The 25105-nt window shown below is 38.0% G+C and overlaps 2 protein-coding genes across 2 annotated transcripts; both read left to right on the top strand.

Moving 5' to 3' along the window:
* The first annotated feature begins 377 nt into the window (after window positions 1-377).
* On the top strand, window positions 378-3280 carry LOC147633413 (putative protein phosphatase 2C 64). The gene is made up of 5 exons (XM_086806481.1): window positions 378-1160; window positions 1283-1615; window positions 1708-1828; window positions 1982-2205; window positions 2342-3280. Exons 1-5 carry the CDS (start codon window positions 915-917, stop codon window positions 2972-2974), a joined length of 1557 nt encoding a protein of 518 aa, XP_086662607.1. The 5' UTR covers window positions 378-914; the 3' UTR covers window positions 2975-3280.
* Window positions 3281-3413: 133 nt separating this feature from the next.
* Window positions 3414-5245, top strand: LOC147633412 (uncharacterized). The gene is made up of 2 exons (XM_086806482.1): window positions 3414-3532; window positions 3628-5245. Exon 2 carries the CDS (start codon window positions 4648-4650, stop codon window positions 4957-4959), a length of 312 nt encoding a protein of 103 aa, XP_086662608.1. The 5' UTR covers window positions 3414-3532; window positions 3628-4647; the 3' UTR covers window positions 4960-5245.
* Window positions 5246-25105: the final 19860 nt, after the last annotated feature.

Raw genomic sequence — 25105 nt, 5'->3', positions numbered from 1 at the left:
GGTCAAAATAAGGAGACATAAAAAAAAGGCTTGGTTAGTTTTTTTTGGTTCAAAATTCTTAAAAGTCTTAAAGTACCGTATCTTTTACCGTTAAACACAAATTTCAACCGGATTTTTCCGAATTATGACTTGAATTTTTATAAATTTTAAATTTTGTGTGACTAGGACTACTTTTGCAGTGGAGGCTCTCACCACAAGATTCGATAAATAAATAAATATTTTTTTTATTTTAAAAATTACTATGTTGACAAGGGTGTGTGCCTACCTGCGCCGCCGCCTTCTTCTTCTTCTTCCTCTTGACAAGTCCACAATTATCTGCCAAAAAAAAAACCTCAAATTGTAGAATTCCAAAAAAAAATAAAAATAAAATCCCCCTCTCAATTCGATCGATGATAAAATGCCTGTGAAAAGATCGTGTACAGCAAATGCGAGATTTCCACACCACGTCAGGTCCGGCTCTCAAGGTATTCATGTGAATCGTATTTGTCAAATTTTATATGCTGTGTAGTGTGTACACAGAGTACCAGCTTCATCAAATGGCGTGCAATCCCCCCCCCCCCCATTAAGTGAGCGTGGCGATAGAGGACCAGACCGGACATAAACCAGCCACCAGCACTCCTTAATCTACCTTCCTGTAAGCTTTTCATGTCTCGATTTTTTTTTTCATTCCTCACCCCAAACCTTAATCTAAACCTTACTTTAGTATATGAGACGCCCTTTCGTTTCTCAGCCGCTGCACGCCCCTTACCTTCCTCAGTCTGTTGAAAATTCCGTCCTCGCAGGTCCTCCCTGCTCAGCTCCTTTAGTATAGTTCCTTCCTGCGATGCCTTATTCAGCGCCATCCCCCTAGATCAACAACGCTTTGCGCTTCCCGTTTTTTTACCTCACACGAGCTGCATCGTTACGCCCCTAGAATGGGTTCTTGCCTTTCGATCGATAAAAAGTGTACGGAAAACGGCTATGGCGGCCGTCGTCCGCTCAAGCGCCGGAAGCAGAGGAAACGGCAGGCAACGGAGTTTTTGGCGGCAGAGGCCAAAACCAACGAGATTCTGTACCGTTTGCCGGGCCGAATGTGTGCTAACGGAGCTGGCAGCAACGCCTGTATTTTCACGCAGCAGGGAAGAAAAGGAACGAATCAAGACGCCATGGTGGTCTGGGAGGTGAGCTGAGCTTCCGTCTCATATATCCGGCATTCCGTTGATGTTTGGCATGTAATCGTCTGTATCTCCGAAAATAGCACGGAGTCTGGCATGATTGTTTCAGTTTTGGCATTTGTTTGTAGAATTTCGCATCTCAGGTGGATACAACTTTCTGCGGCGTATTTGACGGACACGGTCCGTTCGGGCACCTTGTAGCAAGAAAAGTTCGAGACTCGCTGCCGTTGAAGCTGTTGGAGCTTTGGAAATCACTGACAACCGGCGAGAAAGCCTCCGTTGGGGAAGCAAGAAGTGCTAAATCACCAAGAAATGTTAAGTCGGAGCAGTGTAAAGTGGTAGCAGCAGCCTGGAAGGAATGCATCCCGAAGGCCTTCAACGCCATGGACAAAGAGCTCAAAACGCATCCCACGATTGATTGCTTCTGTAGCGGCACCACTGCTGTAACAATGCTGCTGCAGGTACTGCCGGAACTGTCTGCCATGTAGGAGAAAATGTGGCCTTTTTCCGTCGCCTTTGGATTTATGGCATCAGTTTATACTGTGGTTATCAGGATAAACAATTGGTGATCGGAAATGTCGGAGATTCGCGAGCCGTGTTGGGAACCTTATCGGAGAAAACTACGGATATCGAGGCCATCCAACTGACCGTGGATTTGAAGCCAAATCTACCAGGTAATCAGGTTGTTTTGATCGAAGATTTGTCCTTGCACGCGGCGATGCGTGACGGAGAAATTGCCGTCTATTGTCGGGGGTTCTCCGCCGGCGTCTGCCAGCGCGTTTTTTGCTGAACGTTTTCCGAAGCTCAAAGAGGGAGTTCTTCTGCAGTGGAAGCGGAAAGGATTAAACGATGCAAAGGGCGAGTTTTTGCTCTGGACGATGAGCCGGATGTGGCGCGGCTATGGCTGCCGCATGACGATTCGCCGGGGCTTGCCATGGCCAGGGCCTTCGGCGACTTCTGCCTTAAAGACTTCGGCTTGATAGCGGTACCGGAGATAACCAGCCGGCAGCTGACGGAGAAAGACCAGTTTGTTGTCCTAGCCAGCGACGGGGTAGAAAATTCCCAGCATTATCTCTGTTAGTCCTTGTCGGCATTTTTTATCGTGGAGCTTTCTCTGTAATAATATTATAACCGTAAGAGCTTTCGTTCTGTGTGAATCTGCCCTGAGGGTTTTGTGTGTGCCGTAGGTCTGGGATGTGCTGAGCAACAAGGAAGTTGTGGAGGCGATTTGGGCGGCGCCTACAAGAACTACGGCGGCCAGGTCGCTGGTGGAGACGGCCGTAAGAGCGTGGCGGCTCAAATACCCTACATCCAAGGTAGACGATTGTGCCGTGGTTTGCCTCTATCTGCACCCACAACGCCGCCCTACAACAGCTCCTTCCGACTTGGTCACCAACTTAGTGTCGGAGGAAATCTCGGGTGGCAGCAACAATACGATAACTTCAGAGGAGCATTCCGGTAGCATTTCCTCCAGCGACGCCGACTCGTCATGTACGTCTGTCTCAAGCGATTATGGAACTCAAGCTCCCGTTCCTGCGGTCATCGAAGAGGCGGCTCCGTCGGAGATCACCGTCGTCTCTGCAACAACAGAGGAAGGGGAGGGTGTGGCCAACTTTAGCGCCGTCCAGCGGACGGCCTCCCGCCGTAGTCTGGCCGAATGCCTGTCCACAGCGGACGACGACGAGTGGTCCGCCTTAGAGGGGGTCGCCCGTGTGAATTCTCTCCTCAAGCTGCCCCGCTTCCTCCTTGGCGGCGACGCAAGGCGCTCTTCCGTTGCGCCACCAGCCTCTAAAGTGCCAAACTTAAAGCGCGGCCGTTAAACCCACCGACCACCACCATTACCTCATGAGTCTTGACTCTCGACTCTTTGTACAGGCAATCTCGTGTTCCTTGGTTTTCTTTTATGAATGACGGTTGTCCCTTCCGTTAGGTAAACGACTAGTGCCCTCCATAGTAGATATAATTTTTTCTTCTTCTAGGAATTAGCCATGGAAGGTAGCATAGAGGTTTTTTTAAGGGATAAACTTATAAAAGGTAGCAGGGGCGTGAGCAGTAAATATAACAATTGTTTTGCTGGGGATTGATTCTAGAACTTCAGGTTAAGTTATGGTACTGGTGTTTTTATTTTCACCTTGCTGAGGATTAATTATGTAGGGTTTGAGGGATGAATTTTGGAAGGCCTCACAGACGTTTTTTCTTGCTTGGGATCAATTCTGGAAGGAAGCACATAGAAGTTTTCTTGGTTAGGATCAATTATGGAAGGCAGCATTTAGTCTTTTTTGGTCGAGGGTTCAATTTCTGGTTGAGGGATTAATTATGCAAGGTTGCATAGAGGTTTTCTTGCTCATGGGTTTAATTTATGGAAGGGATTATGCAAGGTTGCTTGAGGGTTTAATTTTTGGTTGAGGGATTAATTATGCAAGGTTGCATAGAGGCTTTCTTGCTTGAGGGATTATGGAAGGGATTATGCAAGGTTGCTTGAGGGTTTTCTTGCTTGAGGGATTAACTTCATTAAACCTGAAGTCAAAGTCATTAAGCCTGAATGTTTCTCTGAGTTCAGTTCTGGACATTCACCTATGCCTTTGAAATTCCTACATCCCTTCATGTGGAGATTCCTTTCTTAGACAACTTACAGGCTGAGTGATACACGAAGACTGTAGAAAACCAAATGGAATCCAAATGAAAAATGCATCCTTTAAATCTAATATTGCCAGTGAGGGTCAGTTTTCTGTTCCATGCTTTCTAGATACCTTTCACTAATTCACTACCCTTTGGTTTGATCCATGTCTTGTTGAAGAAAATTGTCATAAAGGGCAACTTTCTCTATGAGAATAGCCCCACACAGAAAACAAGGCTGCATCCCTATGTAGCAATTGAGCCCAGTCCTCCCGAGGGTAGGCCAGGCTTCTGATCATCCGTTTAACCACCATCCTGTCAGCAAGCTCCCATAAATCAGAGAGCCCAAGTCCGCCCTCTTTTTGTCATAGTACAGTACTTCAATCCACTCTCTGAAGCCTGAAGGAGTCTACATTTCCTCCCCAAAGTTTCAGTTCAGCATTGGAAGGTCTCAAACAGGAGAAGAAGTAAATGGTGGAGGGGACTAGAATGTGCTAGGCACCATAAGTCTGCATGCCATACCATGTTCCATCCCCATCTTTCAAACTTTTGTTTTACTTTTTCATAACCCACTGCCATCTTTGGTGCTGACCATCTCCAAAGCCCATTGGTATTCCTAGCAGTCTGAAAACTGTCCTCAGGAATGATTTGGTGCCCTAGCCATTAGGGAAGACCTGCAGCATGAATCTAATACATGGCTTAGTGTGATTAATCTTAGACCCGGAAGCCAGACAGAACAGACAGTTGAAGACATTCGCAAAATGTTTGGGTAACTTGGTTGAAATTATGAACCATACTGTTTGTGTCATCTGTGAACTCTAGACACATCTGTTTCTGGCCATGAGGAAGCTTCATACCTCTAAGCTTTTGTTTTTGCATGGCGTCTTTTATTAAACAGCCCAGTGCATCTAAAAATATTGCACACGAGATAGGAGATAAAAGGGCAGCCCTGTCTGAACGATCGGATAGTGACAGGGCTGATATGGCCAAGATTCCGTATGCTTCAGCTTGTGGCAGTCTCAAGTATGCCATGGTTGCTACTAGGCCGGACATTGCATTTGCAGTGGGAGTGGTTTCTAGATACATGGCCAAACCTGGCAAGAAGCATTGGGAAGCAGTATCTATGGCATCATTGGCAACTAGAACGCTCACCACCTGTCCACTCAAGGGCCTTTTCAATAGTTCCTAACCCATAATACTCAGCAATATAATCACTTATAAAAATCAAGATGGACTCTCATTGAAGATCAGCAAGATCAACCAACAGATCTATAAAAAGAGCCATGGACTCATCCATTGAAGACTAGCAAGGTCAATCAACCAGATCCATGCCCGATTTCAGAAAACAACTCTTACTCCTTGTTCCAATATCTTCCTCGACGCACATGTGGGTATCCTAGTCGACCGAGAGCCCGAGCTGTAGTTATACCCTCGGTATATACGGGTCGTCATAATACTTGGAACTATAAGGTAAATACCATCATGTCTAGGCCTCAAGCAAGTCAGGGATTCTATATAATTGGGGTACTTCCACCTGAAGACCCAATTACCAAATTACGAATTTCAGTTTGAATATCAAATTGTATGAATTATATCACACAATTACAATCTTTTTGTACTTCTTGATAAATTTTTGACATATTTGGCTGCTCAGTTAATCTTTATTAGCCAATTGGCTCTGATCCCAATGTGAGATCCATATTCCCACCACGTAATGGATTCTCCTGAGAACAAATGGGGCTGATAGCTGGCCATTTATTGCAACCTTAGCCCTTGCATGTCTAAAAACGGTGTGAAGATATTATATGAACTTTGGACGAATTCCTATATCCTGCAGAGACTGTAAAATGAAGTCCAACTCAAGCCCTGTCATAGGCTTTGTCAAAGTCTATTTTGGAAAAAAAAATGAAGTCTTAGTTAGATGTTTGGGCATGCTCAACCTTTCGACAACATAGCTTTTACTGCATCAAGAATAAATCTCCCATCTATAAATTAAGTTTAGGCGTTCAGATGGCTAGTTAGCCTTTCCGTAGCAAAAAATTTGTGAGCTGATGAGAGCACGGTATTGGGTCTCCTGTTACCCTGGTTATCGTTGGCATTCCTTTTATGAATCAATTTGATAATTCTTACATTGATAGTCAAGGGGAGGAATCTGTGCTGCAGGGTTTCCTAATAATAGCGGAGATATCGGAAGCACTTCACTTGGAAGGCCATCCAATGCCTGGGTCTTTGCCATTTTTAAGTGAGTCTATATCTCCCTCTACTTCATCGCTAGTGAGATCCCTTTCCAACTTTGCTGCTAGGGAACGGGGGATTGCTCTTAACCTGCAAAGAGCAAATTTGGCACAGGCTTCCAATCTTTCAGGAGATTGTGGAGGGGGTGAACTGAAAATGGCCTCAAAATGAGAGCTGGTGATCTGTAAGTTTTCTTCCTTGGAGGTGGCTAGATGACCAAGATTGTTGCTCAGCATAGGAGTAGTACCTTTTTCTTTTTTCTTCTTTAAATTAGTAAAGGTCTCTTTTGTTGGCCTGTCTGAAGTCTCCCTTTCGTGCCCACCATTCCCCAAGGAAAAGCTAGATTTGCTTGCTCTTGATTACTTCCTCCATTCATGTAGCAGCGTCCAGTGTAGCCTTTCTAATGTGGGAGTTAGATCTACCATTGGACCCCCAAGTAAACTCAGAGTTGGTGGCCAAGTCCACTAGGTCATGAAAAGCTTTGCATTGCATTCAGGATCTCAATTCTTGTCTTTTGAGGGTGAGCCCAAGACCTTGCAACCTGTGTTGTTGGGACTCAACCATGTTATAATCCCCAATTAAAATTACGGAAAGATCCAGGTGAAGAAGAGGTCTCCAAAGTTCAGGCAAGGAACTGGCCTTCCACCCTAGATCATATAGTCTCCAAAGTTCAGGCCTAGAACTGGCCTTCCACCCTAGATCATATATGTTATACCTTCCTCAAGAAGAACATATTTAAACCTTCCTCAAGAAGAACATATTTAAACTCTTAAATCTAAGAGCCCATAGCTGAATTTGCTTTGCATTTTGGAAAGTAAGTTTTTAGATTTTGTTTCCAAGTTGCATTAGTAGCCTCACTAACATCTGCCATATGTTTGTGGTATAACTAGAATGGCAAGTCAGAGTTGAGACATTGTCTGCCAGATTTTGCTTCCAAGTTGCATTAGTAGTCTCACTAACATCTACCATATGTTTGTGGTATAACTAGAATGCCAAATCAGAGCTAAGACATAATCCTTGAGATTATGTAAGAAGAGACAGTGTGTGGTGTATGTAGGAGAATATTCACAAGTAGGATCTTTCTTCACAATAAAATATTGTAAACTCACTAATGGAGACGGAAGAATCGTATAGCTGATGATGGAGTACAACAGATGATGGAAAAGCTCCACACCTTTGTGCTCCCGTCTTGAAGGGAGATTCTACGACTATTCTATAAGTGCTGAGACAATATTTTAACTATTCCCTGCTCTAAGGTTGCTCTAAGGTTACTCAATGACTCCCGTCATCATAATAAATACTGCCGCTATACAGATTTCTCTCACAATGAAGTTCATGGCTTCAACCCCAAGCTCAAATCTGAATGCTGAATGGTTTTGTCATAAGATCTGCAATCTAATCATGTGTATTGCAATCTAATCATGTGTATTGATGTAGATTACATTAATTTCTTTTACCGATACTTTCTTCTGTACATAATGATTTGGTAGTTCCACATGTTTAGTTCTCGCATGAAATATTGGATTGTTAGTCAATTGAATCGAGCGAACATTATCACAAAACACATATTGGCTTCTCCACTTTAAAACCAAACCTGTAAAGAAAACATCTATGAAACCTCACATGAAGCTTGAGCCAATGCCTTGTATTCAGCTTTTGTACTGTTTGAAGCCAATATTGGTTGTTTCTTAGAAAGCCAAGAAACAAATCCGTTTTCAAGTGAACATGCTATATATGTCACGCTTCACTTCGTATTGGGATCTCTTGCCCAATCTGAATCATTGTACACGTGTAGTCTCAAATGCTTGTCACTCTCGTAAAAAAAAACCATGATTCATCATAGTCTTAACATACCTTGTGATTTTGTTCACTACATAATAATAAATGAGGTTTTTGGGATCCCACATAAACTGACTTAACTACACAAATACTATATGCAATATCGGGTCTCATGATAGTTTGACAAATAAGCTTGCTCTCTAGCATACGATATAAGGTAACATCTCCGAATAAATATTTGGAGACTCTTTTGATTCACATCCATTGGTGTGGCTATTGGCTTGCAGTCTTACATACCAAACTCTTCCAACAAATGCAACATTATTGCCTATGGCTTAAACACATACCATCTTCTATCTTGACAATCTTTATTCCCGAAAGGGCTTTAACTCACCAACCAAAACCTTTCATTTCAAATCCATCATTGTCTCTTCACTGTTTTTCTTCCATTATTTCTTATCACTATGATATCATCTACATAGATGCCTACGAGTGTAAGACTCCCATTCACTTCTCTTACAAACCAGTAGTGATTGGCAGGGTTGATATGAAACCCTATTTGTCGCAAATACATAGCCAATCGTCGAAACCAAGATCTTGGAGCTTACTTTAATCTATATAATGCTTTCCTCAACTTGCATACTGGTCTTTTTTGCCGTGTCCGTAAAACCCTTTGGTTGAACCATACAAACTTATTCTTGCAAGTATCTATTCAACAAAGCATTCTTTACATCCAACTGGTGTAGAGTCCATCTCTAAATCGATGCTATGGCAATCACACTACATATTGTACCCATCTTAGCTATTGAAGTAAACGTCTCTTCATAATCTATGCCATATGTTTGTGCATAGCTCCTAGTGACCAATCTAGTTTTGAAATGACTTATGCTTTCATCAAGCACATTGTGCTTGATGTGATACATCCATTTACATCCTATGACCGGCTTGCTTGTTGGAAGTGGGACAAGCTCCAATGTCTGATTCTTATACGATGCATCCATTTTTTCCTTCATAGCAATTTGCCACTCCTTATTCTTATTTGCATCTTCAAAATACCTTGGTTCAATGCATTCATTTACCTTTGTCGTATACATGTAGTGATGATTGACATAATGGCCATATGTAAGCCACTCTACTAGATATTAGATGTGTACTTTGCAAGTACGGTGACTTCCTTGGTGAACTCATGGACATAGTCTTATGGGCTGGTAGAACATTATATAAAGTTACTTTGATGGCTTTCATTCGACTCAATTTGACCTCTAGATCATGTAGAAACCTCCCTCCAAGACCGCCGTGTAAGCCGTCAAAACTGTCCTGTTTTTGAGACTTTTTTGAGGTTTGTCGTGCTTGTTTTGATCAAAACTATGAACTCACCCATGTTTGGCCACATCTAAATACATCATTTGCATTATGTTTTACATCTTTGTAAGGCTGCACCACATCATTCACATCCTCTTTGAGCATGCTTTCATCATAGCTTGACTTTGCAACCATAGTTTTTTTAAGAAGGGTTCATAACAACTGCAAAAAAAATTAAAAGAAAGAAATTGGTCTTGCATGCCATGCTTGTCTTATATATAGGTTCTTTTGCATCGGATTATATGTCCGAAAGGATTTTCTCTCCTCGCTCACACCAATGAATATGCATTTCATAGCTTTGGCTTGTAGCTTCGACTTCACCTCTTTAAGTACATGTGCAAAATGTACACAACCACAAGTTGCTCACATTCGGTTTCTGTCTTGTGTACATCTCCTTTGGTGTTACATCTCCAAGCATATAAGCTAGAGCTTGATTAATTAGAAACATAGCATATGTGCATGCCTCATCCAAATAGAAGTTAGGCATATTCATCTCATTCAGCATGGCTTGAATTGTTTATGCAATATGGCTATTCTTTCTTTTGGAAACCCCATTCATTTGCGATGTATATCTTGTAGTCAATTGTCATTGTATGCCATGCTCTCGCAAATAAGCATCAAACTTAAGTGATATATACTCGCCAACCACCATTTGTTCTTAGACACTATCCTCTCAAACTTGTTTGATTCTCAGCAAAAGCACGAAGCTATTGAACTTATCCAACACTTTTGATTTTTGCTTGATGAAATATATCAATGTTTTCCATGTACAATCATCAACAAAGATTATATAATATTTGAATCCCCATGCTAGCCTCTTTTGTTAGACCCCATATATTAGAATGTAATCTCCAAAGGCATTTACTTCAAGTGACCTTCTTTACTAAATGGCAATGCAGAAGACTTTCCAAATTCACATGATTCGCATGTAAGTGTCAATTCACATGTTTTGAAAGATGATAAACCTATCACTATTTCTTGACTTGCATATCTCTCAACCGATTTGCATTCACATGTCCAAGCCTTCGGTGGCATACATCAAACTCTTTCATACTCTTTGCTTGTGCATACATATTCTCATATCAGTTTGTATTGCATGCATTCAAAGCAAACATCTGACCTTCTCTTCTTCCTTTTTCTATGAGCATATTTTTAGCTTTGCAATAAAAAAAATAGCCCCATTGGATCAAATATCACTCTTATATCTTGCCCAACTATTTATCCAATTGATAGCAAGTTCTTTATAATACCTAGACCACATAATACATTATCCAAGTGCTTTTCGTCTTCGGTGTTTATAATCTTTATCGGTATGTCACCCATATAAGTAGTGGGATGAGTTGTGTCATCGTAGGTAGTCGCATATGAAGGCACTTCCACTTCTTACTTTCTTATTCATCATGGTTGGTCACATGATTACTACAACTCGAGTGAATTTCTTCATCGAAAGCAGATGTATAGTTATCGTGATTGTATGTTCCTTTCTGACTTCCTGTTCTACCTCTTTGATCTCTTCCTCTTTTTTGCCTTCTCCCTCTACTTGTGTAGGAGGCCAATTCTTAGTATCCTCCTATATTTGATGAAGTTCTTTCTTGTAAGTGATTCTCTTCCTGTATCAACTTTGGCACCAGCTCTTCAAATGATGGTAACTCATCTCTAGTCCATATACTGGTAGCAAACACTCTATAATCTTTGCCCAAACATTCCAAGCATGCATTCACTTTGTCATCCTCTTTAACCACTTAACTAGTCAAGGCTAATAAGTCTACAAGACTCTGGATCTTACCCACATAATCTATAATGCTCATATTGTTCCGTTTCACATTATTGAGATTTGTTTTCAACTATAGCTTTCTTGCCCATGATGCATTCTCATATAAATTTGTTGAACCATCCCATAGCTCCTTGGTTGTTGCATAATCCTCAATATGTGGAATAATTGAAGAAGAAAGAGTCGTAGTTTTGAGATAAATTACCTTTTTATTCTTCAATTGCCATTGCTATAAGTAGGCATCATAATAGACACTTGGTCTTGTGTCTATGGGGGGTCTAAAACTCTCGAGGGTCTTGGTTCTACATCATCTCCGTCGATTAGATCCCATAAGTCCATTGACTCAAAATATAGCTTCATTTTATATGACTATGTGCGGTATCTGCATTTGTCCAGCTACTCCATTGTAATAAGATTTGTATCTTCAAATTGCAAACTTTGCTTGTGACTTTTGTCATGTTTAAAACCTATATATCTCACCTCTCTTCTATCACTAACCCAAAGAATCTCTCAACTTCTCAACTCACTCTTCTCACACAAAATCAAAATTTTATCACAAAGACAATCTCTCAACACAAGGAAGTTATAGGCTATGTTCTGATACCATGAAGAGAATTTGTAGCAAACCCACACTCTCACACAAGCCTTGATCACTTGAGAAAAAACAATGTTTTTAGACTCCAAAAAAAGAGCAAAAATCACCAAAAATTGATAGAATTGTGAAGAATTAATCTATAAATTCATAGGATATACCATTGATAGCTGATATTAGTGATTAATGATAATAATTAACACAAATAATGAGCAATTAGTGAAAGAATGTTGAAATCTATGATTGAGAAAGAAAATGCAGCTTGTAGAGTGAGAAAATGTGTAGAAAACATAAATTTTGAATCCAAATTGAACTCTATTCCTTGTAGCATATTACATTGATGATTACTAAGCTATTTTGCACTCCAAATCTTTGATTCTTTTCACTTTACAATCTTCCCCAAACTCCACACGTGCTTCTTCTCTTTTTCTCTATACCATTTTATTATTTACCACTCCTTTGTCCATAAACTTTGGCTTTCCACTAAGCATGTATTTTGGCCCACTCAAATTACTTTATTTTACTTTAAATCTACACTCACTCTATGTTCTACCCAAAGATCTATTACAAATATTTTAACTATTCCTTACTCTAAGGTTACCCAATGACTCCCATCATTATAATAAACCTTGCCAGTATGCATATGTCTACCATCACATGAAATTGATTCTGCTTCTCCAACATTAAAGTCTTCTTTCTCTACTAATTAAAGTATTCTCTCTCTTCTAACTAAAACTAAATGAAAATGTGATTGCATAAGAGAATTGGTTGGTGTAAACTTGGTTGGGCCATTTTCTTCACATTTTTCTAAGATAACTAATAAAGAATCTTGGTTTAGACCCTAGACTTTAAGTGTGGAAAAATATAATTTGTAAACACAATAAACATCATTAATGAATTTACACACAAATTATGCAAGATTACACAAGAAATGAAAAGAATGACACTTCCTTTGTTATCTAATCGAATACAAAAGATGGTGCCTTCCTTTATAGATGCCTTCTTGAAAAGGGAACTTGAATAATGATAGTCAAGACTACTTTAGGAAAGAGAAGATAAGTCTTCGTGTGATGAATAAATATGACACTATATGGCCTTTACATAGAATCCTTTGTGGTCTAACTGATATATCAGCCCCAGCAATTGGATTATGGAGTTGTTCCATATGATTAACTCACTAATAATTCCCATTAGAACAAGAAATGGTCGATATAAATTTCCATCCAAGATTGTGTGGGCTCTTAAATGGGCCTCATAATATGTAAACAAAGTGTCTAAGCTTGCATCTTTCTAGTCCCAAACGTATCACAAGGGTGGACCAACAATGTATGCTATGCATTTGGTGGTACACTAGATGTCAACAATGCCATTATTATAATCTTGATCATGTACGACCTAATTTAGTGTCAAAGTCCAAGAAGATGTGAGGAGCCCACTTACTTAAACATGGATACTCCTCGTAAAAGGGGCCTCATAAACTAGAGCAATTCAAGGATCAAATTATAAAAAATGGTGAGAGTGGAGCAATAGTGTCTACCTCACATCTTGAGTTTTTCTAGTCCTAAACATATCGTGAGTGTGGAACTTTGGCCCAACAATGTATACTATGAATTTGGTGGTAGATTAGTTGTCCACAATGCCAATACTATAATCTTAATCACCTATGATCTAGTTTAGTGTAAAACTCCAAGATGTGAGGCACCCAGTTGAAACATGGCTATTCCTCATAAAGGGGACCTCACAACTTAAAGGTTCAAATAATGATGAGATGAGCAATAATTTCTAGCATAGGGTCTTTAGCTACTTTAAAAGATGATTACCATGAAATAACAAATATAAAGTATAAGGAGGTAGTTGTATGAACGAATACGTTACAATAAAAATAGTATCATCATATAATTGGTATGCAGCATTTTAGGATGCTTCATTTTTTGTTAGCTTTAAATCTATCTAATAGAATATATCAACGACCGTATTACGAGAAACAAACCACACAAAATTAGAATGTGTAATTTTTACCAACATGAATGTGTTTATAATTTTTCTTTATGCCTTTCCTCTTCCATTGTTTGATTATCAAAGGAAATCACAAAAGAGAAAACAAATTAACAATGTTAACATAAAAAAAGGTTGATGACATTGTAGTTTTCTAATATTATTAGAAGGTAAAAATGTCTAAAAGTCTTGCGCACATGGATTCTTTCTCTTCATTTTGTTTTTTTCCCTTTACAAGGGTAATGTGTTTCTACATGCTTTCTTCTTCTTTGTATGTAAAACACAAGTTATGCAATGTCTCCTCTTTTTGTGACTTTCTCTACTACATAACATGACTTTCTCTACATATAACATGACAAATAGTTATTCTTTTTCGAAGGAAAACATACATGCACTTTCCAAATATAAGAAAATATAAAATGAGAACTTTGGTTCCATGAGTTAGGTCAATTGACTAAGATTCCGTATCTTAGTGTGTGAAAGATAGTTAGTGCATGCATTTAAAATATGCTCTAATATGTATAAGGTCAATTCCATCAATTGTGCTTCTTCCCCTTAATAAATCTTTGCATGAAGGGAGTGTCCTTGTTTAATCTAATGTTGTTTATGCAAACACCATATGAATATTACTGTTTATGCACTTGAAAGCTACATACAATAATCCAATATGTTCACATTTCATGTGACATGATCTTAAAGTTATAGAATCTTTTTCGCTTGTATTAAACTTCCTTCAATAAAGTGGTTAAATTTGACCAATGATAAGAACAGAAAACCAGGATAATATTCCAAATCTCTCATACGGATATGTTCTTTCTTGGCACACTTGCAAATTGTCAAGTAAGATACTTGTCATTTGACCAAATTTTCATTTAAAGTAACATTTTCCATAACATATAGAAAAGTTTGCCTAAAAGAGTATTTGAATCAAAATGAAATGGCCCTCTCCCTTTTCAAGTCAAGAGAGTATGAATATTTTTCAAGATAAAAAAGACCCTTTAAATGCAATTTGCTATATAACTATAGGTTTACTCAATGTGCATAGGTAATGGGAAAGATATTTCAATGACTTTTAAGATTTTGGCATGATCACTTAGTTGATCATTAAGAAAACGTACTTTTCTTCCTCATCAAAACCTTGCATAGGTTACAAAATTTTAGGTATAATAAAACATGGAGTACATGAAACAAACCAAAAAATATCACATGTTCATTGGCATACTAAGATATCTTTCAAATATTTGGCCTCCTTCCTTCCTTAACCCTCTTGCCCATGAGGTTACCACTTAGTGCTAATGGATCTTACGGGAAACCACAAAAGGAAAAGTAGCTTACTTTAAGGGTGTAAAAGGTGATATCGGCACATGGGTATATAGTTTTCATTACAAGGACTTAGCTTCTTTATTGGATTATTACTAATCAAGAAGACTTAAGGGAGTTTGTGGAATAGGTAGCTTACCTTACAAAATCTTATAGGTGAGATATCTAACGTGCAAGTTTAGTGACATGGCTGTTCTTGTGTGCACTTGCAACAACCTATTATGGTGAAAGCATGTAAAGGTAGGGAGAGTAGGGTACATGATAGATATCTAGAAAACAATCCCTTTGTGACACTTTGTGCGCCAGATACCTATCTTTAAAGTTATGCATTGAGTCCTATGGCCATATACTCACTGTGGTTTTGGAGGCATTTGATTGAGTTAAAATTATTATTTTGGAATCATTAATGTATATTCATGCAAAATTAATGCAATGTTCATGATTACTTTGTGTGATACTTGGGTGATAGAATTGTAATGAATCCAAGAGAACCCAAATGACCACACAAAAAAATTGTTTAATAAAGCAATAAGAAAGGTCATGAGTGTGACGATGGAAGGGGAAAGGCCCTCTGATCAAGTAGGAAAGGATACTTAGACATTTTGGAAAGGGAATAAGTCTATGAATAATTCTTGCAATGAGTATGGGAGGGTCTAAATGATCAAGGGAAAAAAGGACTTTGACTTCTAGACCTTAATCCCCAAACAATAATGCATAATATGAAGATCACCCATCTCAAACTCTAGGCTATCATAAGATTATTTTAGAGACCAATAGGGAAAGTCTTGCACCATAATGGGGAATATCTTGTGACTATGTGAGAAGACCTCAAATGACCAAAAGGAAAATTTCCTTTAAAACACCCTTTTTATTAAAGTAAAAGGCTTGTACCATAACAAGGAATATCTTATGACTAGTTGAGAAAACCCCGAATGACCAAAAGGAAAAGGCCCTTTGAAACACCCTTCTTATCAAAGGGAAAAGGCCCTTTGACAAGAAGGGAAACACCCTTTGATCAGAAGGGAAAGGCCCTGTGGCCATGTAGGAAAGATTGTAAATAATTGGTGTGGAGAGATTACATCAAAACTATGACTTTAAGAAGGATAGTCAATGCAAACCATGGTGGCCCAATAAAAAAAAACCCAAGCTAAAAAGGGTAACCAAAATTTGGAACAAACCATGAAGGAGGGTTTGCTAACTTGGAGTAGCCTAGAAATTTATTTTTATTAATATTATGTGGATCTAAGATTTTTTTGATGATGTTCATAACCACTTTGGTTAACATGGAGCACTTTGCTAACACGATTCTATAATTAATAATAATATATTTATCTTTCTTAAATTAAAGTACATGTATATCTTCTCCCCACCTTAATGCTATCCTCATTCTTGTGCTTGTGTAGCTGGGCGATGATGTTAGCGAGGCCTGGAGTTGTCGGCACCAAGGTATCCCTCATACCATTGGGAAGTTGGAACTCGCCGGTTTGGTGAGAGTTATGGATGCTCCTAGTTCTGTAGGCCCAAGCTAGTGCGGTGAATAAGCCCACCCTAGTGCGTAGACATCCCTCTGAGGGAAGCGGGGGATCAAGGGACAGAGCTTAAGAGGGTGACAAGCCGGCTTGAGTCGTCCCCTGAGCCACCGACGAGGTGTATGGTCTTGTAGAGGGATTGCCTAGTCTATGGAGACTGGAAGGCCGAATCCTATATTATCGACGGAATAAAACATGGAATAAGAGAGCTTGGATCTGGCTATAGTTGGATTTTAACATTTGTAATTATTTTTTAATTAAGTCTCTTCTTTTCTAGTATTGTTGTATCATTGTTTTTAAGTTAAGTGGTTGTTTTAATGAAAACTGTGTGTAAGATCCCTAATTATTGAAATTGTTCATATATGTCACACACTTGTTGAAATATACAAGTGAATAGGGTGTGTACGGGAACAAGCCCTTGGCTAGAGGCTGTAAAAGAGAATGTGTAAATGTGAGAGAACCTGTGAAAAGGTGAGAAGAATCTACTAGGAGAGAATAAAGGGTAGCATGAGAAGATTTAGGAGGTGTGGAGATATTCTGGGAGAGATGGAGAGAATCAAGCAAAAGAGGTGGAGTGAATCAAGGAGAAATCAGTGGGATTAGATGCTTGGATATGTAAACTCTATAAATTGAGGCATTGGCCTAATAAGAATTTGCTGGTTTTTGATTATCCATGCCTACATTAAGCTATTAGTTAATTACTCACTAATCATATCTTAATTATTATCTAATCACTTTGTTAATGATGTTGATTCTAGCATTTGATCCACCATAGCTCATCACATTATTGTAATTTTAATATGGTATTACAGCCTAGCCTAGAATCCATCAAGTTTATGAGCCCATTATCTAGTTAATTAGGATTAGTAGATAATTAGAAAATAATCAATTTTTTAGTTATTTTCACAAGAAGCTTTCTGTACCCCCAGCCAGTGGAGAAGCTCTCTCTCCTTGTAGGCTCAACATTAGCCCAAACCCTTCTAGCCCAACATAGCTACCTCATTGTTGCTCCAACTCATCAAATCAGAAGAGCAAACCACCAAGAAACACAATCGATTTTCGCTGATTAGTGGGCGCCGTTTTTCTATAGCAAATCAAAGATTTCTACTTCATCCAATGCAATTGGTCTAATTCCACCTTGCCCCCCAGGGGTTTTCAAGCATGCTCTACAAGCTGGTGAAGTCAGAATATTTGATTTGATCAAGTCTACAGTGAGATCCAAGCTCTTCACATCAAATCTGCAGGTGACTTTGGTAAAACAGAGCATTCAATGTTTGGTCAAATCTTGTGTTTCTTGGCTTAATCCTCTACTAGACTAATTGCTATTGATGGCATTGAAAGGATTTGAGCTCATTTGAACTCTAAGGCCTCAGATCTGGGCTCCCCGCATACTCTGTTTTTTGCACACAAAACAGAGGATTAATTTACTAATCAATGATTAATCAATGCTAACCGCTATATTTTAGTACAATTGAGGGTTCAAATTAACCATTAGGTATCTGATATAGATCCCTATAACTTTAGATTGCAATTCAGAGATGGTTTGATACTCCAACCATTCCGTACAAATTGGTTACCCTTGATTTAATGTAATTTTTGGTAAAATTATGCTGATAAATTACATTTAACACTTGGTTAATGCCTGCAAATCACACTAAAATTCAAGATTATTCACAGCCAGAGTTGCATTTGGGAATGTGCATAAGAATGAATGCTATATGCATTATGTATTGGGCACATTATATCAGTGTAAAAATGGGATCAGACACTGCCCTTGTCCTCCAGAATAAGGCAAGAGGTAAGACCTCCCACATAGATTTGGGTTTGCATTGCATAATGATACAAGATGAACATCAAAAGTTCAAAAGAACTGTCAACAAAACATTTAAATATGTTGCTCACATGGAGCAAGAAGAACTGACGGACAAGCTCATGGCCCCAGCCATGAAAGAAGAAGAACATCTCTTTCCAAGAAGAGGATCCACACCGAGAAGAAGATCTAGAGGAAGCATTGAAGGAAGACATGGACACGAGAAGAGAAGCTGCCACAACAAGAAGACTGAAAGAAGAGGAAGACATGGACGCGTGAAGAGAAGCTACCATGACAAGAAGATTGAAGACAAGAGAGGATGTGAGGCTCCAAAGAGTGAGGAGCCATGTGAAAATATCTGAGAGAGAGAGAGAGAGAGACCCCACAACCCAATGTAACCTACCCCAACAGAGTAAAACCACCTCTGAGCCACACCAATGATGTAGGCCACGTGGTAGATGTATGTGTGAGCACTTTAGTCAAGGTCGCGGGCACTTGTAGTAGCCTTGGACACATAGAGATAGAGAGTGTCAAGGACTATAAGTTTAGGGACTTGAGGCACTGGTCCCGGACTATCAAGTAAGAGAGAAACTTAGTATAGAGTCCAGGTGTGCTAAGATTGTTCACTTGAGGGGAGGTGTGCTAGGCACAGGTCGCAGACTATCAAGTAAGAGGGAAACTTGGTATAGGGTCCAGGTGTGCTAGGAGTATTCACTTGAGGGGAGGTGTTGAAGTATACAAGTGAATAGGGTGTGTGCGGGAACAAGTCCTTGGCTACTAGAGGCTATAAAAGAGAATGTGTAAATGTGAGAGAACCTGTGAAAAGGTGAGAAGAATCTACTGGGAGAGAATAAAGGGTAACATGAGAAAATTTAGGCAGTGCGGAGATATTCTCGGAGAGGTGGAGAGAATCAAGCAAAAGAGGTGGAGTGAATCAAGGAGAAATCAGTGGGATTAGATGCTTGGATGTAAACTCTATAAATTGAGGCATTGGCCTAATGAGAATTTGCTGGTTTTTGATTATCCATGCCTACATTAAGCTATTAGTTAATTACTCACTAATCACATCTTAATTATTATCTAATCACTTTGTTAATGATGTTGATTCTAGCATTTGATCCACAATAGCTCATCACATTGCTGTAATTTTAACAACATTGTGGTAGGATTAATTAGAAAACAAAAATGATAGCTAAGTTGGGTGGAAAGTGGGGTGGAGTGCCCTAATGACACCATGCTATGAATAGACCGATTAGTCGGGTAACTTTCCAACAAAACTAATCAATTGCACTATGCTAGGTAAAGAAGTCCCTGGGAAATTCTATTCTAGAGGACTAGGTTAGCAGCATGCTTCGCAAGATGCGAAAAAAGGCATTGCTTCTAGAAATCAAGGATAGAGGATGCCCACGATAGGTTGGTCACTATATGGGTGGTTCGATTTTTAGAACCATTTAGGAGACCACGCTCCCCCTACGAGATAGGGCTAGGTCTTACCTAGTTTTCATATCCTCGTAAGTCTACATGGTCGAGGTGTTGATGACTAGGAAATTCTTTCAAAGGCTTAGTAGACTATCTTAAGGCTGGGGACCTTACACTAATATTTATAAATAATCAATTTCTAGGCCACTCCAAGATAGGAGACCCTCCTTCATGGTTTGTTCCAAATTTTAGTAACCCTTTTTGTCTTAGGTTTGTTTTATTGGGGCATCTTTGTTTGAATTGACTATCCTTTCTTAATGTCATAGGATTGATGTAATCTCTCCACCAAGAATTACAATATTTCCTACATGGCCATAGGGTCTTTCACTTCTAATCAAAGGGTGTTTCATGTCTTGTCAAAGGGCCTTTACCTTTTGGTCATTTGGGGTCTTCTCAACTAGTTATAAGATATTTCCCCTTATTATGTAATCTCTCCCTTTAATAAGAAGGGTGTTTTAAGGGACTTTTCCTTTTGGTCATTTGGAGTCTTCTCAAGTAGTCACAAGATATTCCCTGTCATGGTGCAAGAATTTTCCTATTGGTATCTAATATACTTCTATGATACCCTAGAGTTTGAGATGGCTGATCTATGGATTATGCATTATTGTTTTGGGATTAAGGTCTAGAAGTCAAAGTCCTTTTTCCCCTCAATCATTCAAATCCTCCCATACTCATTGTGCAAGAATTCTTCATATACTTATTCCCTTTCCAAAATGGCTAAGTATCCTTTCCTACTTGATCAGATGGCCTTTCCCCTTCCATTGTCATGACCTTTCTTGCTTGATTAAACAATTTTTTTGTGTGTGAAGTCATTTGGGTTCTCTTGGATTCATTATGCATAATCCAAAGGAATTTGACTTCTAGACATTAATCCCCAAACAATAATGCACAATCCAACAACTCTAAGTGATCATGGTTGATATTTGGATTATGCATTATTGTTTGGGGATTAAGGTGTAGAAGTTCTCTTGGATCCAATAAAGAAGCTAAGTCCTTGTAATGAAAACTATATACCCATGTGCATGGCCTTTAAAACCCTTAAAGAAATCTACTTTTCCTTTTATGATTTCCCATGACATCCATTAGCACGAAGTGGTAACCTCATGTGGCAAGAGGGTTAAGGAAGGAAGGAGGCCAAATAATTGAACGATATCTTATTATTCCAATGAACATGTGATATTTTTTGGTTTGTTTCATACAATCCATGTTTTATCGTACCTAAAATTTTATAACCTCATGTGGCAAGAGGGTTAAGGAAGGAAGGAGGCCAAATAATTGAAAGATAACTTATTATTCCAATGAACATGTGATATTTTTTGGTTTGTTTCATACACTCCATGTTTTATTGTACCTAAAATTTTATAACCTATGCAAGGTTTTGATGAGGAAGAAAAGTACATTTTGTTAATGATCAACTAAGTGATCATGTCAAAATCTTAAAAGTCATTGAAATATCTTTCCCATTACCTATGCACATTGAGTAAACCTATAGTTATATAGCAAATTTCATTTAAAGAGGCTTTTTTATCATAAAAAATATTGATAGTCTCTTGACTTGAAAAGGGAGAGGGCCATTTCATTTTGAGATTCAAACACTGTTGTAGGAAAACTTTTCTATATGTTATGGAAAAGGTTACTTTAAATGAAAATTTGGTCAAATGACTAGTATCTTACTTGAAAATTCATAAGTGAAAATTCATGCCAAGAAAGAACACATCCATATGAGAGATTTGGAATTTTATCATAGTTTTTCTTATCATTGGTCAAATTTAACCACTTTATTGAAGGAAATTTAATACAAGTGAAAGAGATTCTATAACTTTAAGATCATGTCACATGAAATGCGAACTTATTGTATTATTATATGTAACTTTCAAGTGCATAAAACAACAATAGTTGTATGGTGTTTTTATGTGTTTTTTATAACAAAATTAGATTAAACAAGGACACTCCCTTCATTCTAAGATTTATTAAGGGGAAGCACAAGTGATAGAATCGACCTTATACATGTTAGAGCATATTTTAAATGCATGCACTAACTATCTTTCACACACTAAGACATGGAATCTCAATCAATTGACCTAAGTCATGGAAACACTCCAAAGTGATTATTTTATATTTTATTTATGTGGAAAGTGTATGTATGTTTTCCTTTGAAAAAGAATAACCATTTGTCATGTTATGTAGAGAAAGTCACAAAAAGAGGAGACATTGCATAACTTGTGTTTTACATATAGAGAAGAAGAAAACATGTAGAAACTCATTACCCTTGTAAGGGAAAAAAACCATGTGAAGAGAAAGAATCCATGTGCGCAAGTCTTTTAGACTTTTCTACTTCTAATACTATTAGAAAACTAGAATGTCATTAACCTTTTTTGATGTTAAAATTGTTAATTTCTTTTCTCTTTTGTGATTTCCTTTGATAATCAAACAATGGAAGAGGAAAGGAATAAAGAATAATTATAAACACATTCATGTTGGTAAAAATTACACATTCTATTTTTGTGTGGTTTCTTTCTCTTAATGAGGTCGTTGATATATTCGATTAGATAGATTTAAAGCTAACAAATAAAGCATCCTAAATTTCTACATACCAATGATATGATGATACTAGTGTTTTTGTAACGTATTTATTCATATAACTACCTCATTATAGGCTTTGTATTTGCTATTTCATGGTAATCATCTTTTAAAGTAGCTAAAGACCCTATGCTAGAAATTATTGCTCCTCTCATCATTTTTTGTAGCTTTAAGTTGTGAGGTCCCCTTTATGAGGAGTAGCCATGTTTTAACAAGTGGGTGCCTTGCATCTTGGAGTTTTACACTAAACTAGGTCATAGGAGGTGATTAAGATTATAGTATTAGCATTGTGGACATCTAGTCTACCACCAAATGCATAGCATGATATGTTTAGAACTAGAAAGACTCAAGATGTGAGCTAGACATTACTGCTCTACTCTCACCATTTTTTGTAATTTGATCCTTGACTTGCTCTAGTTTATGAAGCCCCTTTTATGAGGAGTAGCCATGTTTGAGAAAGTGGGTTCCTCACATCTTCTTGGATTTTGACAATATATTAATTGGGTCATACATGATCACGATTATAGTACTGGCATTGTTGACATCTAGTCTACCACTAAATGCATAGCATACATTGTTAGTACACCCTTATGATATGTAACAGGCTTGGACACTTTGTTTACATATTGTGAGGCCCATTTAAGAGCCTGAAAAATCTTGGATAGGATTTTATATCCACCATTTCCTCTTCAAATGGGAATTATTAGTGAGTTAATCATATGGAACAACTCCATAATCTAGAGGCTAGTGTTGATATATCAATTAGACCACAAAGAATTCTATATAAAGGCCATATATTGTCATATTTATTCATCATGAAGAAAACTTATCTTCTCTTTCCTAAGTAGTCTTGAGCCTTTGTCACATTCTTCTATCATCATTCAAGTTCCCTTTTCAAGAAGGCATCCATAAAGGAAGGCACCATCTTTTTTATTCGATTATATAACAAAGGAAGTGTCATTCTTCTCATTTATTATGTAATCTTGTGTAATTTGTGCATAAATGCATTAGTGATGTTTATTGTGTTTACAAATTAGGTTTTTCCACACTTAAAGTCTAGGTTCTAAACCAAGTCTTTATTAGTTATCCTAGAAAATGTGAAGAAAATGGCCCAACCAAGTTCTTGGGTGATTACATTAACCAATTCTCTTATGGAATCACATTTTCATTTAGTTTTAGTTAGAAGAGATAGAATACTTTAATTAGTAGAGAGAAAAGACTTTAGTGTTGGAGAAGCAAAAGCAATTTCATGTGATGGTGGACATATGCATACCGGCAATGTTTATCATAAAGACATGAGTCATTGAGTAACCTTGGAGTGGGGAATAGTATATTTTTTGTAATAAATCATTGGGTAGATCATAGAGTGAGTGTATCTCTAGAGTAAAATAAAGTGAGTGGGCCAAAATACATGCATAGTGGGGGCCAACCAAAATTTAAGGGCAAAGGAGTGGTAAAATATAGAGAAAAAAGAGAAGAAGCAAGTGTAGAGTTTGTGGAAAATTCTAGAGTGCAAAGAATCATCAATGTTATATGATCTAAGGAATAGAGTTCAATTTGGATCCATAATTTGTGTTTTCTACAGACTTTCTCCCTCTACAGGGGGCTACATTTTCTCTCTCAATCACAGATTTCAACATTTTTTGACTAATTGCTCATTCTTTGTGTTAATTATCATCATTAATCAAAAATATAGAGAAAAAAGAGAAGGAGCAAGTGTAGAGTTTGTGGAAAATTCTAGAGTGCAAAGAATCATCAATGTTATATGATCTAAGGAATAGAGTTCAATTTGGATCCATAATTTGTGTTTTCTACAGACTTTTTCCCTCTACAGGGGGCTACATTTTCTCTCTCAATCACAGATTTCAACATTTTTTAACTAATTGCTCATTCTTTGTGTTAATTATCATCATTAATCGCTTATATTAGCTATCGATTTCTATGTATTTAGAGATTAATTCTTCACAATTCTATCAATTTTCAATGATTTTGCTCTTTCTTGAGAGTCTACAGACATTGTTTTTTCTCAAGTGATCAAGGCCTATGAGAGTGTGGGTTTGCTACAAATTCTTTTCATCGTATTATAGCATAGCATGTAGCTTCCTTGTGCGAGAGATTGTAGCATAGCATGTAGCTTCCTTGTGTTGAGAGATTGTCTTTGTGTGAAAATTTCAATTTTGTGTGAGAAGATTGAGTTGAGAAGTTGAGAGATTTTTTGAAGCGAGGTGAGATATATAGGTTTTAAACATGACAAAAGTCATAAGAAAAGTTTGTAACTTGGAGATACAAATCTTATTGCAATGGAGAAACTGGACAAATGAAATTACCACACATTGCAGTATAAAATGAAGCTGTATTTGGAGTCAAAGAACTTATGGGAACTAATCGATGGGAGATGATCTAGAACTAAGACTCTCAAGATATTTAGACCTCCCATAGTAGACACAAGACCAAGAGTTTACTATGATGGCTTCTTATCAAGCCTTTCTCAAGCAATGGCAATTGAAGAATAAAAAGGTAATTTATCTAATGACTATGACTCTTTCTTCTTCAATTATTCCACATATTGAGGATTATGCAACAACCAAGGAGCTATGGGATGGTTTAGCAAATTTATATGGGAGTGCATCATGAGCAAGAAAGCTACAATTGAAAAAAGAGCTCAACAATGTGAAACAGAACAATATGAGCATTATGGATTATGTGGGTAAGATCCAGAGTCTTCTAGACTCATTCTCCTTAATTAGTTATGTCGTTAAAGAGGATGACAAAGTGAATGCATGCTTGAAAGGTTTGGGAAGATATATTAGAATGTTTGCTACTAGTATATGGACTAGAGATGAGTTACCATCATTTGAAGTGTTGGCGCCAAAGTTGATACAG

Source organism: Cibotium barometz, chromosome 12 (genome assembly GCF_041138505.1).
Source record: "Cibotium barometz isolate CiBa-2024 chromosome 12, ASM4113850v1, whole genome shotgun sequence".
Taxonomy (NCBI): Eukaryota; Viridiplantae; Streptophyta; class Polypodiopsida; order Cyatheales; family Cibotiaceae; genus Cibotium; species Cibotium barometz.
The sequence above is the reverse complement of the archived record's forward strand: the minus strand, read 5'-3'. Positions and strand labels throughout refer to the sequence as shown.